Raw genomic sequence first — 17,411 nt, 5'->3', positions numbered from 1 at the left:
ACATTTTTTTTTTCTTATTTTTTCTCTCAGTGCAATGGAATCACAGTATTTACTCTTGGAACTGTTACTGTGCTATGCGTTATGGGCTGGACCGTTTGGGTGGTCAAACGGCCCACCATCTACTGATCCACAGCAAGGGGAGAAACGTAAAAATAAAAAATAAAAAAAAAAATCACGATGAGTACTATTTACACCCCCTACTTAACTAAGTACACCCCATTCTAAATAAACCCCAATAAAAAACATAACATTTATGAGTTCACCCCAATTTCATTTTTTGTTTAATTTTTGCAGTTTGCATCCCATAATCTCAGTCATTGGATCTCATCAACGGTTGAGATTAAAGAAAATTAAAAAATTAAAAATTAACCAATTCATCTTGGGTTTTTTTTGAAAAATAACCCTCAGTAATAAGCAATTTTTAAATCTAACCCTTCTTTTCAAAACACTTAAATATAACCCTTTTGACAAAGGAAAAGACAAAATTACCCTTGCACTGTTCAAAACTCTAAAAGCCAATAGTAACCGTCTCGATTTGCGTTATACCCGTCCTTTCATCTTCTTCTTCGTCTCTTCACACACGAGCAAGATAAAAAATTTTCTCTCACATCTTCATCTTCTTCGTTCTTCCGAGACTACCACTTTGTTGGAATTTTTTCTGGTTTTTTACCAACGAACAACAACAACAAACGTGACTAAGGTTAGTTGCAATTCATGGATTGACGGTGCTGATTTACGTTATTTTTATTTGAATATTCGTTCATATGTATGAGATTTTTGGAAGATGTTAGTGAAACAGTCATGTGTGTAACATATATGTTATAGGGTGTTGGGTTTCGTTGGTAAAGACATGCATGTTGGTTGTTATCAGTTTTACAATACACGTAGAAAGGTGTTGTACTGTTCATGAAAGTTTGTACCTTTTTCGTTAATAACTGTATTACTTTTAGGTTGATAACTGTATTACTTTTAGGTTGATAACTTTATTAATTTTTCGTTGATAACTTTATTACTTTTTTCGTTGATAACTGTATTATTTTTTCGTTGGGAACTGTATTACGTTTTCGTTGAGAACTGTATTACTTTTTCATTGATAAATACATATATATTTAATTGATAACTGTTTTGGTTTTGTGTTTATGTTTGATAAACTTATTTTACACTATTCATATATATGCAGATTTGACATAAAATGGCGTACAAGATTCTCATCAATGAGAGATTTGGTGCCAAGGTTCTTTCTTTTTCAAAGTTATATGAAACAATAAGCGATATCAAGAGTAAGCTGAGCGAAGATCAGCTGACTTTGTTTAGGGGAAGCTGTTTTGGTGCTTTCTTACAACTGAAAAACATTAAATGGGCTCCACAGATTGTACACCAACTCCTCCTTCGGCAAATACAATCAAAAGAGGATGAAAAGAAAGGGAAGTTGGTGTTTTTGATTGGTGGAAAAGAATCTAGTTTTTCAATAAGGGAATTTAACCTCATAACTGAACTGAGGTGTCACTCCCTACCAGGCATCTCATTATATTTGAAAGAGATGGAGAAGTCTGGTGAACCTAGGGTGGGCTTGCAGAATAAGTATTTCAATGGAAGCTCTCATATTTCATGCCAAGAGTTACAAAGGACTTTTATGCACTGTCAAGATCCAGAAGATGTCTTTAAGTTGGCACTTGTATATTTTATTGAGTATGTACTCTTAGGTAGAGACGTGAAGCTGCTGATTGATGTTGATTTCTTGAATCTAGTTGATTATGTTGATATGTTCAACAAGTACCCATGAGGGACTTTGTCCTACAAGAAGACAATACAGTCCCTAACTAATTGTCTTGTTGGAAGGTTCGACAAATTTAAGGCCAAGTAGAATGATTATGAATGGTACAATCTATTGGGCTTTCCAACTATGGGTATATGAGGTTATTCCCAGAATTGCAGCAAGTTTTGCAGACTGTGTTGATCTGAATTTGTTGCCTAGAATGTTGAAATGGTCATCAACTAAGGCACCAAAGTCGAAGACTGTCAACGATATATTGGAGGCGGATGAGGTAATTATATTTTTCTGGTTTATAATGAAAATGTTTAGTTTGATAATTTACAATTTAGATGTTTTATTTGTTATTGAGAATTTTACGTTGGTATTGTTATATTTATGTTGGTATTGTATATATTTTACGTTGGTATTGTATATATTTACGTTGATAATATAATTTAGATGTTTTAATTTATATTATTTTTTCATCTTCAGGTTACAGTCTTTGAAATGGTCAACACACACTCAGAAAGTGAGCAAGACTACACATTTAATTGTGAAGGGAATGTAGGTGTTTTGTTAAAGAAGGCAAAGAAAGCCAAGCAACCCATTCAGAACCATGGAGCTGACTCTGATGTCAGTTCAGTTAAAAAGTCAGATGATACATTTGAGATGAGATTGCTTGTGAGTTCGTTGATCAAGGGATTGGTCAAGGATACTCTTGCTGCATTAGAAAATAAACTGGATGGGAAGATAAATGATATCTCGGTGAGACTCAGTTCTATTGAGCACGAGATTGTGGGCCTAAAATCTGCTCAGAAGTTGAGCAAAAAAGAAGAAGAAAAGAAAATTGTACATGATAAAGTTGAGGAAAAGGAAGAAAAGGTGGGGATTAAGAGGAAGATTGTGAGATGAGGGCAATAAAAAAGGGGAAGAATGTAAAGACAAATACTATGAGAAGGAGCTCAAGTTTAATGCCGAAGGCCACCAAAGAAATATCAGAGTTACAAGAGTTGGAGAAGAAGAAAAAAGTGGGTATGGAAGAGCTGATTTCCAGGAGAAAGAAGGTTTCAATGAAGAAGAAGCCTTCTTTAAATGATGATAAAGATGGAGTTGGAGCTGCTCAGGTGGAAATTGGGCACCTAGAGAAGGGTGATATAACATCCATCGAGGGGGAAGATCACTTGGCAACTGAATCCAATAAAGTTATTGGCGATATTATTGAGAAGGTGGATCAGTTGCCAACTGAAACAATCGATGATGATGATGATGCAAATAGATTTTATGTTGCCCCCCATGTCGATGAGATTGTTGATGATGATGATCGTCATCTTGATAATCCTTCTGTAGCAGTTGAGAAGGGTTACAGTGTTGATATCAAGGTTGATGATAAAGTTGATAATGACCAGTTTGAAGTTGATAACAGTGAACTTAAGGTTGATGATTGACAACACGATTGCAACTACTTCAGATAAGATTGATACCAATGAATTTTATGGTTGGTATCTCTGAAGTTAAGGTTGATCAACCTGATGAACTTGTTGATGCCTCAGTTGAAGAAACTGAGAATGAAGAAATGGTTGATGGGGGTAGTTCAATTGCTAATGAGGAGGATGATACTAATGCAAATAAATTATGTTTGTTGACAAAGCTTGCAACAAAAGGTCAACAGTATCAGAGTAAAAGATTGAAGAAGAGGGGTCCATACCAAGTGTCACCATATACGGACCCTTCCAAGAAGAAGAGAAAGATCCTCTCAGAGTTCAATCCTATTTCAGAGTATCCGAACGAATGGGAAGTTGAAATGGATGAATTCTATAAGAATCCCATCAATCATGATAAGACAATTGATCTAAAAATAATTGATGCAAAACAGGATTGGTTTGATACAATCATCGACCAAAGCAAGTGGCTATTATATACGGTACGCACTTATAACTCTTAATTTGTACATTATGTACATTACGTTTTCTGTTAATGATATAGAAATTTATACATTAGTGTCTATGTTAATGAAAGTTTTTAAATTATGTTTATAACTGAATTACTTTTACGTTGACTACTGCTTCTATTTAGATTGATATCCAATGGTTGTCGTTATACGTGAATGAATTATAGGTTGATATATGCATATAGATTTGGTTCATAACTGTATTTGTTTTGGTGTTTATGGTTGATAAACTTATTTTATTTCTTATAATGATATAAATATGTTCTGCAGCATCTTGACGTTGCATTCGAGTTCATTCGTAAAAGAATGTCTGAGAATACTGATATTTTCAGACAAAAATGTGCGATTATGGATACACCTTTTCATGTAAGTATTTTAATTCTCATTGATTTTATCTATGTTTAGGTTGACATTTATATTACACTTTTCGTTTATAAGATACACTTTTTCGTTGATAACATAAATATTTTTTCGTTAACAATTCAATATAATTTTTTTTCCAGACATATCTCAACATCCGTTACAAATTGCACGAAGAGAACAATGAGGCTTCACATTGGGACCCTAATGATCTTCTATTGCATTTTGTTGACGGATCTAAGGCAAATATGGTCTCTTGGTCCAATTTGGATAGGGTTTATTTCCCAATTAATATAACTGCTGATCATTGGGCTGCTGGTGTGATAGACCTTCAAGAGAAGAGGATCATTTGTTATGATTCACTTATCAAACACACCAGACAGGAGACATTTAGTAATGAAATGAAATCCATTGCAACATTGATCCCCAAGATGCTAAAGCGGGCCAACGTCATCGACAATGAATCTCCATGGACCATAGAGCGTCAACCTGAAGTTCCTCAACAACAAAATGGGTAAGGTTTTATATTCCTTTAATAAATATTCTTCTAATAAATAATTGATCTAATTTCGCTTGCTTTTTCGTTTAGTTCGGACTGCGGCATGTTCTGTATAAAATTCATAGAGATTCTATCAGCCAATAAGGACGTGGCCATTTTGAAACCTGAGGACATGGGATTTATTAGGAAAAAATTTACAGTCGGGACATGGAAAATGGGTATGATGAGAATGTAATTTTTATTTCATTAACATATTATCTTTATTTAATATATACAACTGTAATTATTTCATTTATATATATGATATTCTATATTTACCAACGAAGACAGTTTGAGTAATCAATGTTACAAGTAATAGTTATCAACGAAAAACTATGAACCATAACATAACTACCAACGGAAACAGTTAGAGTTATCAACGTTACGAATAATAGTTATCAACGAAACATGAGATAGCCTAACAAATAAAAACCAATGACCAAGTTCAATCATAACTCTCATTGTGTTAATGTGCTAGGGTGTAAACAAATGGGCTCACTACAAGTTTGACGGTTGTGATCATCTTGTTTGCAACGACTGCATTTTCTTTTTTGTATTTACTCACCGGATGATGGAATTCGACGTTTCTTTGGTCGTCCACTTTTTCTCCTGGTTTCTGGAGGTAAGACAACCCTCACTTCCTCAGTCAGAACATTAGTGTATGTGTTCAAAACAGGGTTGATTGGTTCTGCGTATGCCAGTAGCAGCCTGTCAGTACGATAATATTACGAACACAATGAAATTATTGGTAATTTTCTAACTCTACATGCTGCAAAAGCGTGGACGCAAGGTATATGATCAATATCAAAAACTCTGCAGGAGCAAGTCTTGCTGGCCAAATCCACTTGTCCTCCATCAGCACCATCTTTAACAAGAAAAGTATTTATACTAATAGGCTTCACAGTCATGACCCTAGCCCTGAAAATTGCAAATTTTTAATTATCAACCATAAAATTATAGTAGTCAACAAGAAAAAAATATTTATCAACGAAACATTTAGTCAACGAAAATAACAAAATTCTCAATGAAATATATAAATCATCAACCAAAATCATCAAAGTTATCAACGATACATTTTATCCACTAGAACAACAAAATTCTAAACGAAATGTTTAAATCATCAACGAAAATTCTCAAAGTTTTATCAACCAAAATAACTAAATTCTAAACGAAATAAATAAATCATCAACGAAATTTCTCAAGGTTATCAACGAGAATTAAATTACTTTAAACACCTATTCCTTCTTTCTTCTACAACTTTATCGTAATAGTCAGTCAGTTCACCTTTCATTTCAAGAGCTATTGATCGTCTCTCATGAAACCATCGTTGTAATAAAGATTACAGATGATCCATCAACTTCGTAATAGGTAAAGTTCGAGCATCCCTCAATATTCCATTTAAGCATTCAGCAATATTTGTTGTCATGATGTTATACCGTTGTCCAGGAAAATAAGCCCTAGACCATTTCTCAAAACCAGCTTCACTTAAATACTTGAAAACATTACCTGCATTGAATCTGCGTATTTGATTCATGATATGGTGAAACTCCACCTTATTGTATGACTTTGCTGCCTTGTAGAATACAGGGATGACGGAATCACTAAACTTTTTAGACTTCAAATTCTGACCAAGGTGATACATGCAAACACCATGTATGGCCTCATGAAAACTCTCCGGATACTTTTTTCAATACTTGCATTCCTGTCCGATATAAAAACAAGTGAATCCATGCTTCCAATAGCTCCATTCAATTTTTCAAAGAAACATGTCCACGCATCATCATTTTCTGAATCCCCTACTCCAAAAGCCAAAGGATAAACCTGGTTGATTCCATCCAAACATGTGGCAACAAATAATGTTCCAAGATACTTACCTTTCAAATGAGTTCCATCAACACAAATTACAGGTCTTATACAAGTACGAAAACCTCTTAATGATGGTCCAATGGCCATGAAACAGTATTTGAATCGATTGATAGAATCCAACTCAATATGTGTAACCGTTCCTGGATTGTTTGATTCCAATTGTGCAAAAAAAGAAGGAAGTTCAGCAAAAGATTGTTCTGACGTACCATGTAATGAATGTAGGGCACTTTCTCTAGCCCTCCAAGCTTTCCCATAAGTGATTGAAACTCCATGCACTCTCTGAAAATCCTTGACAATGTCATTTGGTCTATAAATTCAACTAACCCCTCATATGTAGACTTAATGCATTCCCCCACAACCCAACCTGTTGCTTGACGAGCTTCATGAAATTCAAAACAAGAAGAAGACAAATGTTCGTCACGATATACCTTTATGACGAAAAAACAAGTGTCATCAACTCTTGTTGCTCGAAACCACCACTTGCATTCACTTACTTTGCATCGAACAACAAAAAGAGTTTTTGTCGATTTTGTCACTTTGAATTCGAAGTGCAAATGAAGCGCATGCATGCATAGCTTTTTAAACAAGCTCTTTTTGTCTGGAAATATTTCTCCGACTTTCAAAACAGCATATGAATCATCATGTACAACAGGTGAGATCATATTACCACAGCTTTGTGACGCACCAATTGAATTAGAACTGGCAAATCCAGCATTACCCTCAGAAGAAAAATTTTCCTGGGCAGTTGTATGATCATTGGCGTTAACTTCTGATATATTTATCTCAGGTTCGTTACGATCATCAATGTTCCGGCTCAATCCAACTATGTCAGGTTCATCAAACAATTCTATATCTGCAATATCATATCGATCATCATTCATCATATACCTCTCTATCAGTGTTTGAAATGCATAGAGATGTCCCAGGTATGTTCTTGTCGCTGTTGCATCGTACAAAAAAAGAACATCCCTGTCACCTTCAATCTCAACAGGTTCAGCTGGACCATGGACATTGAAAATATACTTCAATTGGATGTTATGTGTCCGACAATCGATATTGGTCAATTCGTACACCATATCCAATAATTGGTTGTAGGAAATGTCATTTGGAGTGATCATGCCCTTACTCTTCCCACCCTTATATGCATAACTGAGACCAACCTTTTCCCAAGACCCACAATAACGAACCAATATGCTAACCTCTTCCATTTCTGAATCACAAAATAAGTGAGTATTTAATCAAAAAATTCAACAAAAAGTAACAGGGTTATCAACCAAAACTTGCATCTGAAATATTAAAAACCAAAAACATGCAATTTGTCGACGAAACAGGCATAAATTATACACGTTTAACAACGAAAAGTAAAACAGTTATCAACGAAACACCTGCAATTGGTATGATATAAGAAAAGTAAAACAGTTATCAACTAAAAAAGCTGTTGATATCAACGACAATACAAACATTTAGCAACGAGATTACACACGTTTAGCAACCAAAATATACCCGTTTAGCAACGAAAATACACAAGTTTAACAGCGAAATATATTTACTGGTGTTTTTATTACACTAACAGAATGGTGAAGTGTAAGTGTAAACTTTCTGCCATTTACGATTGGTCGAACTATCTTCTGCGCTATACATCTAGCCATGGTTAAAGTTGTTGGGTGAGAAACCCACTTCATTGAAATCGTGATATTATCAACCATATAAATGTTTTATCAACGAAAAATTGCTTGAGTTAAACGAAAACTAATGAAGTAACCAACGAAAAATTTGTCTCACATCAACGAAAAATCATTTATCAACGAAATATTTGTACTGGTATATTAACTCATAAAATGCACTACACTAATCTTAGTTTGGTGCTATCTTCCTTCTCGACTTAAATGACAAGATTTTTGAGCACAAGATGTTGTACGGTAAAATGCAGACTCGATGAAGTAGGAGACGAAGGGTTGGACACTTAGCGACCACGGTGAGCACTTATATGTTCTAGGGGAACGAATACGGAGATTGCATTGCCGACTTTATGCTTGTTTGCATCTTCGACGACGTCGCTATGGCAGCTTATGGAGCTTAGACGTCCCTATACTTCAACCTTGAAGATTTGAGTCAACCTTGAAGATTTGAGCTTTGACTTATGGATTTCACTAGATCTGTGACAAATTTTGAATGAAAGAGGTATACAGGGGCGGTTTTACTGGGTTTGAAGGAGAGAGAAAGTGGTTTCGTAGAGGGAGAGGAGTGTTTTTGGGAGGGAAACCCATTTTTGGGGTTTAAGTGAGAAATAATGCATAAAAAGACATGAAACGATATGAATCTCTTTTCCTTTGTCAAAAAGATTATATTTAAGTGTTTTGAAAAAAATGATTAGATTTAAAAATTATTTATTACCGACAGTTATTTTTCAAAAAAACTCTTTCATCTTCTTCATCAAAACCCTAAATCAGAGTCTATCTAAAGAGAGAAGAAGAAATGGCATACCAAAGACTGAAAGAAGTTGTGCATATCAGCGAACAGGTGGTACTCAGAGGATAGTGGTATCTTGGGAGTGGCCAACATAAGGCAAACCCAGCACAGAAACGCTCTTCCCCATAATTGACTTCTATTCCCCTTCTCCTAATTTACCATCCACACCATCTTTCTTTAATCACTCGACTTTCTTCTCCCTCCCAAGAAATTCTTTGGACTTTTTTTTCCTTTATTGAAGATTCCAAATGCTGTTATGGATCTTCCATCTGGGTTTTTTTGAAGATCCTCTGCTATGGTAAAGGAAGAAGGAGGAGAGAAGCAGATAGGCTGAGATCTGAGAAGGAGGAGAAGGAGAGAAGGAAAAAGAGAACGGGAGAAAGGAAAGAAATTGGGGGAATTTGATAGGGTCAATAGTGGTATTGTTAGATTGAGTTTTTTTTTTTTTTTTTAGACTTTAGGATGTATTTAGTTAACTAGAGATGCAAATAGTCCTCATCAAAATTCACAGCTCCATCTGCAAGTGAGTTTTTTTTAAAAAAAACCTTAACTCCCTACAGTCGAAATCTCTCACCTTCAAGAGAGAACGGCAATCAAGAGAAGGAAGAATGAGGCCGATATTGATGAAGGGCCATGAAAGGCCATTAACGTTCCTAAAGTACAACAGAGACGGAGATCTTCTATTCTCCTGTGCAAAGGATCACGACCCCACTGTCTGGTTCGCCGACAACGGCGAGCGCCTCGGCACCTATCGCGGCCATAATGGCGCCGTTTGGTGTTGCGATGTCTCAAGTTAGTTTTGTCTTCTACGCCTCTTCTCTTCTTTGCATCTCTTCTTTTTATACGTTCTTCTAATCGAGGATATAGAGCTGAATGAAAAACAATTCTTGCTAAGAAAATTATAGACAATAAACTTTTAACTATATACGCAAAACTGAAATAAAGCTAATCTGAACCGTTGCATTGATGCCTCAATCTGTGTGAATCGTGATAATTAATCTCTGTACGTGAAAGAAGCTAACATAGTGGAACTTAAGATTGCTGACTTAAACGATTGAAATGGGCTCATAACTTAGCTTGACTTGGTAAAGGGCTTAGCATGTGAAGTTTGATGTTTAAAATTTCCTTATAAACTGAAATTTTTTTCTTGGGACAAAGTATGGCTTCTTTTCTTTTTCCTGTAAAATTTTTATCTGTTTCTTGTTTGATTTTTTTTCCTTGTTTGATAACATTCTTTTGGGATTCTTATCTATTTTTGAATTAATAAAATTGCAGGAGATTCAACGCGACTTATTACTGGGAGTGCGGATCAGACTGCAAAGCTGTGGAATGTTCAAACAGGACAGCAATTATTTACATTCAAATTTGAATCACCAGCTAGGGCTGTGGACTTTTCCGTTGGCGATAAGCATGCTGTGATCACCACTGATCCCTTTATGGGATTGACTTCTGCCATTCATGTTAAGCGCATTGCAAGAGATGTCGATGAACGTAAGCATATCAGATTATCAGTTGTTTCGAATAGATTAATGATCAGCTAATTCAGCATGATTTTTTTTCTTCTTGTTTTTGACTGTCCAGTTCAGTGGAGAACTAGGTTCAGTGATGGCCTTTGATTAAAAAGAAAGCAAAGATGTTGTTTTCATGGATTATGTTTTTAAAAGTTTGTTATATATTTTTTTCTCTTGCAAACAATATGATTTCACTGCGACTAGTAGTTTGCATGTTAGTGCTTATCATAACTGCTACTAGAAAGTTAGATTACATTGATTTGTTAATATTGACACGTCTCCCACTGAACCATGTCTCTATTGTGGTTCTTAATTTTGAAATTTGACCTCTCTTTTTTGCAGTTTCTTTTTTCCCTGACTTGGAAACTTTAATGCTGGTTTGTTATGCAGCCAATTTCCCTAAATCATAGTTACAATTTTTCATTATAGTGGAGAGGTTGTGTTTGGAAAAGGGAGGGGAGCTGCAAGGAAGTTATGTTTTACAGAGGAAAGCAGTGAATGATTATTATGAGCTTTTCCTTTTTCATAAAACAATGTTGTTAAATGAAAAAAATATTGATTCTCTTTTTCTGGCAAGGGGGTGGGGTTGAAGGAGAGTTATTATGTTTAATATGAGATGTTATTTCAGTTAATAAAAAAGGTTTACGGAGAACTATAAATTTCTCTCTATGATATCTAAAAATAGGCAAGTGTTTTGAAACCAGGAATCTTTTTTAAAATAGAATAGAATGATTTCAGCAAAATGCCTCTTCCCCTCAAAGATAATGCAAAACTTAAAGGCATTGAAGGTTCTGATTATTCGAAACCAATGTTTTTTTTTTCCTTTCCCACTTCAGTTTTTTTTTTTTTTTTTTTTTTTTTGGGGTAGGGGTGGTTAACTGGTTATGCAGCACAGTAGAGCAATATTTACAATTCCTCTGTTGCATGCACATTCTCAGAATTTGGGGTTCTACTGTGTAATTATGTTGTTTATTCAAGAAAGTTTTTTGTTCAGCTTCAGCCAGTTGTAGCATTTTCAATTTACTTTTGCAGAGACTGCTGAATCTGTCTTAACCATCCAAGGCCCTCAAGGAAGAATTAACCGAGCTGTTTGGGGGCCATTGAACAAGACTATTATAAGTGCCGGAGAAGACGCTATTGTCCGTATTTGGGATACTGAGGTTAGTGGATATTTTATGTGCATATTTTTGCACCAAATTTATCTTTTAGCTACCATTAAAGGTAAACAACACTTGTGCACGAGGTTCTGGCAGTGGGCGGGGTTGGGATGTCAAGGACTCAAGATGTACACATCCCCACGTAGTATGTGAAAAAGCTGTTTTCAGGAATTGAACTTGTTACCTCTAGGTTGCACACTGGAACTCTATCACTAGGCGACATGCTCGCCTATATCTTTTAGCTAACATTGGTTTTTCCATCAAGTCTTTTGTTTACCTTTTTATTGACAGCTGGCTTATTATGGTTAAGCTCTGGATGCAGATTTATGTAATTATGTCTTGGAGAACATTGATCTAGCCACTTTTTAATATTGGTGGCTTGGTCTTCTGTTGTCTCCCTCTGTTTCTTGGTTGCACCCCCTTGGTGCTCCTCTAATAAATAATTTTTACATTCCAAAAAGAGAAATTTGGTTCTGCTACTTTTGTTTTTTGGCTTATTAAGCCTTGGATTGACTCCAATTTGCATGCTTTATCTTTTTCCTGTTTGGTCTGCAGTCCTTGTCCCTTTGACATTTATATTAATTTAATATATACATATTTCTTGCTCAAATTTTAAGTTTTAGATATTGTTACTATCAGCTTTGAATGAAAATATTAGATATTATTACTATCAGCTTTGAATATTCTAAAATATGAGTTTTGAATATTCCATTGATCACTTTTTATGTTCATTCTCAATCGTGTTATTAATTCCAGAAACTTGCGTGTAAACTTTTTCCTTCTCTATTATGGGGCAGACTGGCAACTTGCTTAAAGAATCAGATAAGGAAACTGGCCATAAAAAGACGGTGACATCACTTATGAAATCTGCCGATGGTTCTCACTTTCTAACTGGTTCTCTGGATAAATCTGCTAAGGTATGATACCCCTCCCCTTCTCTCCGTGTGAGTGAGTGTGTATGTGTGTTTCCCGCCATTTTTGAAATTAATAGGTCTTCCCCTAAAAATTCTGGATTATCTCTCTTTGACATGTCTGTTTTCTTTTTCTTCAATTGTTATAGCTTTGGGATGCCAGAACATTGACTCTTATCAAGACCTATGTGACTGAACGCCCTGTGAATGCTGTTGCAATGTCACCTCTTCTTGATCATGTATGTAATATTGAATTTTCAATTATTCAACTTTTGTATTGGATTCTTGCTCATCTTTCTTTCTCAAATTACATATGACTGAAGATGCATTAAAGTTTCATTTACATTCTCATTTGTACTTTTCCCATCTATTTTACATAGAGAGGTGGCAGTGCGTCCCCCACCGGTTTTTGGTTTTTTGGAGGTCTTTCTAAGATGACCATGACTGAGCTCTTAAAGAGTATTTGAAGGGCTTAAATTTAATGGAAAATTAGATATCAAGTGTGATTTTTTGTTTATGTTTCAAGTGCTTTACAAGAAGAAAATAATTTTTGTAGTCGCATTATTCCTTGTGATCAGCTATGGGTGCAGACATCTGAGTTTAATAGAATGTGATGGAATATTGTAGGACTAGCAATTGTTGAGTAAATATTAAGAGAACAGATTAAGAGGTATTGGTTAACCATGCTTGGTTGGGTATGTGAATAGGTGTAGCCGTTAATATATTACCATTTATTTATATTGGCATGAGGTTTAAAAACTGTTGTAATGGAATAGAAATTATCGTATTTTCAATTGTTCAGATATAAGTCTAGCCACTCATCGTTGTATAATATGGTCTATAAATTAGGGCCTTAGATGAATGTTTGCATGCGTAATACTCAGCTGAGGTTGGATCAGTTCAACTCCTTAAATTATCTTCTCTTCGTATGAATGCTCAGCCTCATTAAACGGTCTTTTACTTCTAGCTCTAGCAGTTTATGAGGTCTACATTTTTTAAGTTCCTAATCCTTTGCTGAATTGACTGTTTGTACAATGAGTTTTGCTTCAATGGTCATTTAGACATTCTTAGTTTGTGTATTTGAATTATGAAAGGTCTGTGCTAGTAGTTATTTTTTAAACAAATGGTGCAACTTGGTTGTGATAGATTGCTAGATGGTTTAGTCCAATGTAGATAAATGAATAGATGGTACGTTTGATTATTATTACTGGTTTCTCATGATGCTACATTTTTTTTTTCTTGACCTTCAGTATTTTGTTGTTTAAAAATTAAGACTGATACGGGCCTTTTTTCTATCCAGGTGGTTCTTGGAGGTGGTCAGGATGCATCAGCTGTTACAACCACTGACCATCGTGCTGGAAAGTTTGAGGCTAAATTTTATGATAAGGTAAATTGTAGTTGATGCTTTTGTATGTTTTGTGGCTATGAAGTTTCTTCAATCTATTTTGCGTTTTGACTTTTGCATGTTCAGATTCTTCAAGGGGAAATTGGTGGTGTGAAGGGACATTTTGGACCCATAAATGCTTTGGCTTTCAATCCGGATGGGAGGAGGTAGGATTTTAATATATTACAGCTTATGAATCATAAATTGATTATTGGCTGTGCCATTTCATAATAGAATGTCGTCCTTCATCTATTTTTCATGAAAGTTCAGTTTATATCACATCTCGTTGGTGGTTATTAACTTATTATCTTTAGAAAGTGTATCCATTTAAGTTGAGAGATTCTCTTTACAGACTATGTTGAATCTTTTTTTTTTTTCAATTATATTAGAGATTGAATTTGACAGATAACCTTTGAGGTGATACATTGAATTTAATCTATATAAAAAAATTTGTTTAGTTGTCAAGGTGAAAAATTATTTAAGCTCTGTTGTTCTTGTTCACATCAGTCGGGTTGGTTGTTATCTGCTTTTACCGCAAGTTCTTGTTGGTCCAACGTTAGAACCTTTTTATGTGGGTGGTATAGTTTTCTTTTAATACATTTATCTTGGCGTATTTCCATTTATGGTGGAACTTTTTAAGTGTTGGTCTTTGATTTCTTGCCGTGCATTGGCCTTATGACATCTGCTGCTCTATAATTTTCAGAAAGAAATCTGCTGTTGTACCCTTTGAAATCGTCAAATTCATTAATATGACCTTTTAATTTCTTGTTCAGCAATAAAATTATGCATATAACATTCCTTGCATTTTGTTTATCACCTGCTTATATTATTAACATACAACTAGAAAGCTAAATAGATGCTCACGAAGGACAACTTCCTTGAAGCAATTTATGAAGTCAGAAATTCGTGGCCATTGGGTATACATGGTGTGTTTGAACATCAAGTGATTTAAAAATTTGAATCTCACTCTTTTTGTGAAGAGCAAGGGCTGACTGATATGTTGAATGCCCAAATATTCTGTGCTTGGGTTAACTGATATTTCTTGTGGGATGGATTAGAATTTTGAGCTAGCAAATATATTTTTGGAACTTTGTGGTTTTGTTGTCTCCCTTTACCACCTCAAGCTGTTAGCAGATCCTCCGAGTGAGGGCCATAGTTCAGCAAGTATTTCCTGAACCCGTTTTTGGGGGGTAAACCTTGGTGGACGCAGCGACTGAAGTTGAATGATAGGTAGCAAAATGATAATTGGCAGTACATAGGGGGATCAGTGAATTTTACCCTTATATCCTTCGTCTTTAGCTTCACTGAGCACTTGAACAGCTGTTTTGCAGTGGAATCCCATTATTTTATAGTGTCATTGAATGTTAGTTTTCGAGAATGTGTGTTCTGTTTTTAAGTTCGCATGCCTTTTATGTGGTTTAATTTTTCAAATGTTCTGTCTTGTAAATCACTAGTTCCTATTTGGTGAACCAAATCATAGTTGCTGCCATTTTTTACATTTTCATAGTTCATGCACAAGGGAGATGCCTTTCTGGTTTTGCTAAGATTTTTTTTTTCCTGTTGAGGGTGGAAAATTTCTTTCAAATTGAAGCTTTGTGTAGTTTAGGGTTTCATAATTTTGACCAGTTCCCCTTCTTTTTTTGTTCTTCGAAATTACAGTTTCTCAAGTGGAGGTGAAGATGGTTATGTGAGGCTACATCACTTCGATCCGGATTACTTTAACATCAAGATATAGGTTTTAAGGGAGCGCCCTTTTGAAAGGTTATTGGTTCTCTCGTAATTGGCGAGGAACATTTTTTGTTTACCTGTAAGAGTAGCGCTCTCTGGAAAAAAAAAACAAATGCAGTTAATACCCTCTCTTTTTTTTTCAAATGTGATATGAGAAATTTTCAATTTTCGTTTAATATTATTTCGGACGAAGTCTGAATTGGATCTGCATTAACGAGCAAAAAACACTTCTTGTATTGGTGGCTTTTTAAAGTAACAATCCCATCCAAAATTTCGTATAGAATGATTGAATTCTCTAGGACACATTGATGGAACAAAACCGTGGTCCTATTAATGCAGAACCATTAACCAAAATAAATAAATGCTAACCATACCGTGAACCTTTAACATTAACTTGGGCCCTGGAAAGTCGAAAGTCGGGGAAGATAATTTTGATCATGGTAGGGCGGTTGTGGGTGCAGAAGGAGAAGAATCTGATTATCGAAAGTGTTTTGCGTTCCTGGCGGATTGTTATAGGAGAGAAGAGAGAGATTCACACTTGTGGTCAATAAAAATCACAGGGGTCCATAGTTGCAACCCTTTCACTCTCTAAAACTGAAGTTGTATTGGTATGCTATCTGTGGTAAGTTGTTGATCGCAGAAACAAAAGGGCAAGTACAATGGTAATTTGTTGTAGCGGAGGCGACATGTCAATGTAGGTCGTAGGGCAGTCGTGGGAAGGTGGGAGTTACAGTTGACTCGTGTCAGAGAGCACGGCGCAATGTGATTCGTTGAGAAAATGATTGTGCCTGAATCGATATTAGTGAGTAGACGGATGGCGGTTACAGGTTGTGTCTATCTCGGCGTGTGAGGTTCAGAGATGTGTTTAGTTAGTTGGTCAGGACAAGGGTTGACAATAGCCTATGATGATTGATCTCATAGGGTGGTCGAGACAGAGGAGAAAGGCAGGCAAGTCATGTGATTAAATAGTGATGGGGGAGGTTTTAGCGATTATGGGGGTGGAAGGTCATGCGTATGGACGTGCATGAACAGCAAGACCAAGAATAGGTTGAGCATTTATACCTGAGGCAGTGAGGCGGGTATAGACGTATAGTTCATACCCGTTGGTCGCCCAATGAGTGGGCTTGGTCGCCATAGGCTTTGCTAGTGGACTGAGCTTGGCGGACCTAGGCTCCGTCAGTTTGTACCTTGGCGAGTACGGGACTTCGCGAGATTGGACATAGGTGAGTAGTGACCCAACTTTGGGTGCTGGGCTTTGTTATAATTATTTTTACAACAGAGCTCAGTGTAAAATGTATTAGTTGGTATTTGGATATGTCCATGCACTACTACCTATATTAATAAAATGTCTAGCTTTGTTAGTCTAGTTGTGATTAGTTTATTTTGGATGTAATAATAAATTGTGTGTATATATATACTCACACATAAAGTGTATATTAGTATCCAAAATTACTACGTATACAAAACATTCATATATAAATGAAATATGAAAAAATGCCTCGACTAAATACACATTTATATTTTTATCGGTTTTATGAATTTAATGATATATTTTTTGTTTGAAATAAAATCAAATTAAATATTAAAAATGTATGTAATATTTTAGATTTATAATCAATGATCCAAAATTGTCATGTACTTATTATTTGATTTTGATTTTTGTTTCGAACAAAAAATACACTACTAAATTCGTAAACCGATCAAAATATAAATATAATTAAAAATTTTTTTAAAAAAATTGAGCCATAGGGTGCGTTTGGTAGACAATTTTGACAGTAACATATAT

General features: G+C 35.3%; 2 protein-coding genes across 2 annotated transcripts; both read left to right on the top strand.

Moving 5' to 3' along the window:
• The first annotated feature begins 1,192 nt into the window (after positions 1-1,192).
• Positions 1,193-1,783, top strand: LOC119995540. The gene has a single exon (XM_038842054.1). The coding sequence runs from the start codon at positions 1,193-1,195 to the stop codon at positions 1,781-1,783; it is 591 nt and encodes a 196-aa protein (XP_038697982.1).
• Positions 1,784-9,396: 7,613 nt separating this feature from the next.
• On the top strand, positions 9,397-15,850 carry LOC119986172 (eukaryotic translation initiation factor 3 subunit I-like). The gene is made up of 8 exons (XM_038830731.1): positions 9,397-9,726; positions 10,210-10,425; positions 11,478-11,605; positions 12,400-12,519; positions 12,663-12,752; positions 13,814-13,900; positions 13,985-14,064; positions 15,557-15,850. The coding sequence occupies exons 1-8, from the start codon at positions 9,543-9,545 to the stop codon at positions 15,630-15,632; spliced, it is 981 nt and encodes a 326-aa protein (XP_038686659.1). The 5' UTR covers positions 9,397-9,542; the 3' UTR covers positions 15,633-15,850.
• The last annotated feature ends 1,561 nt before the right edge of the window (positions 15,851-17,411 follow it).

Source organism: Tripterygium wilfordii, chromosome 3 (assembly GCF_013401445.1).
Source record: "Tripterygium wilfordii isolate XIE 37 chromosome 3, ASM1340144v1, whole genome shotgun sequence".
NCBI lineage: Eukaryota > Viridiplantae > Streptophyta > Magnoliopsida > Celastrales > Celastraceae > Tripterygium > Tripterygium wilfordii.
The sequence above is the reverse complement of the archived record's forward strand: the minus strand, read 5'-3'. Positions and strand labels throughout refer to the sequence as shown.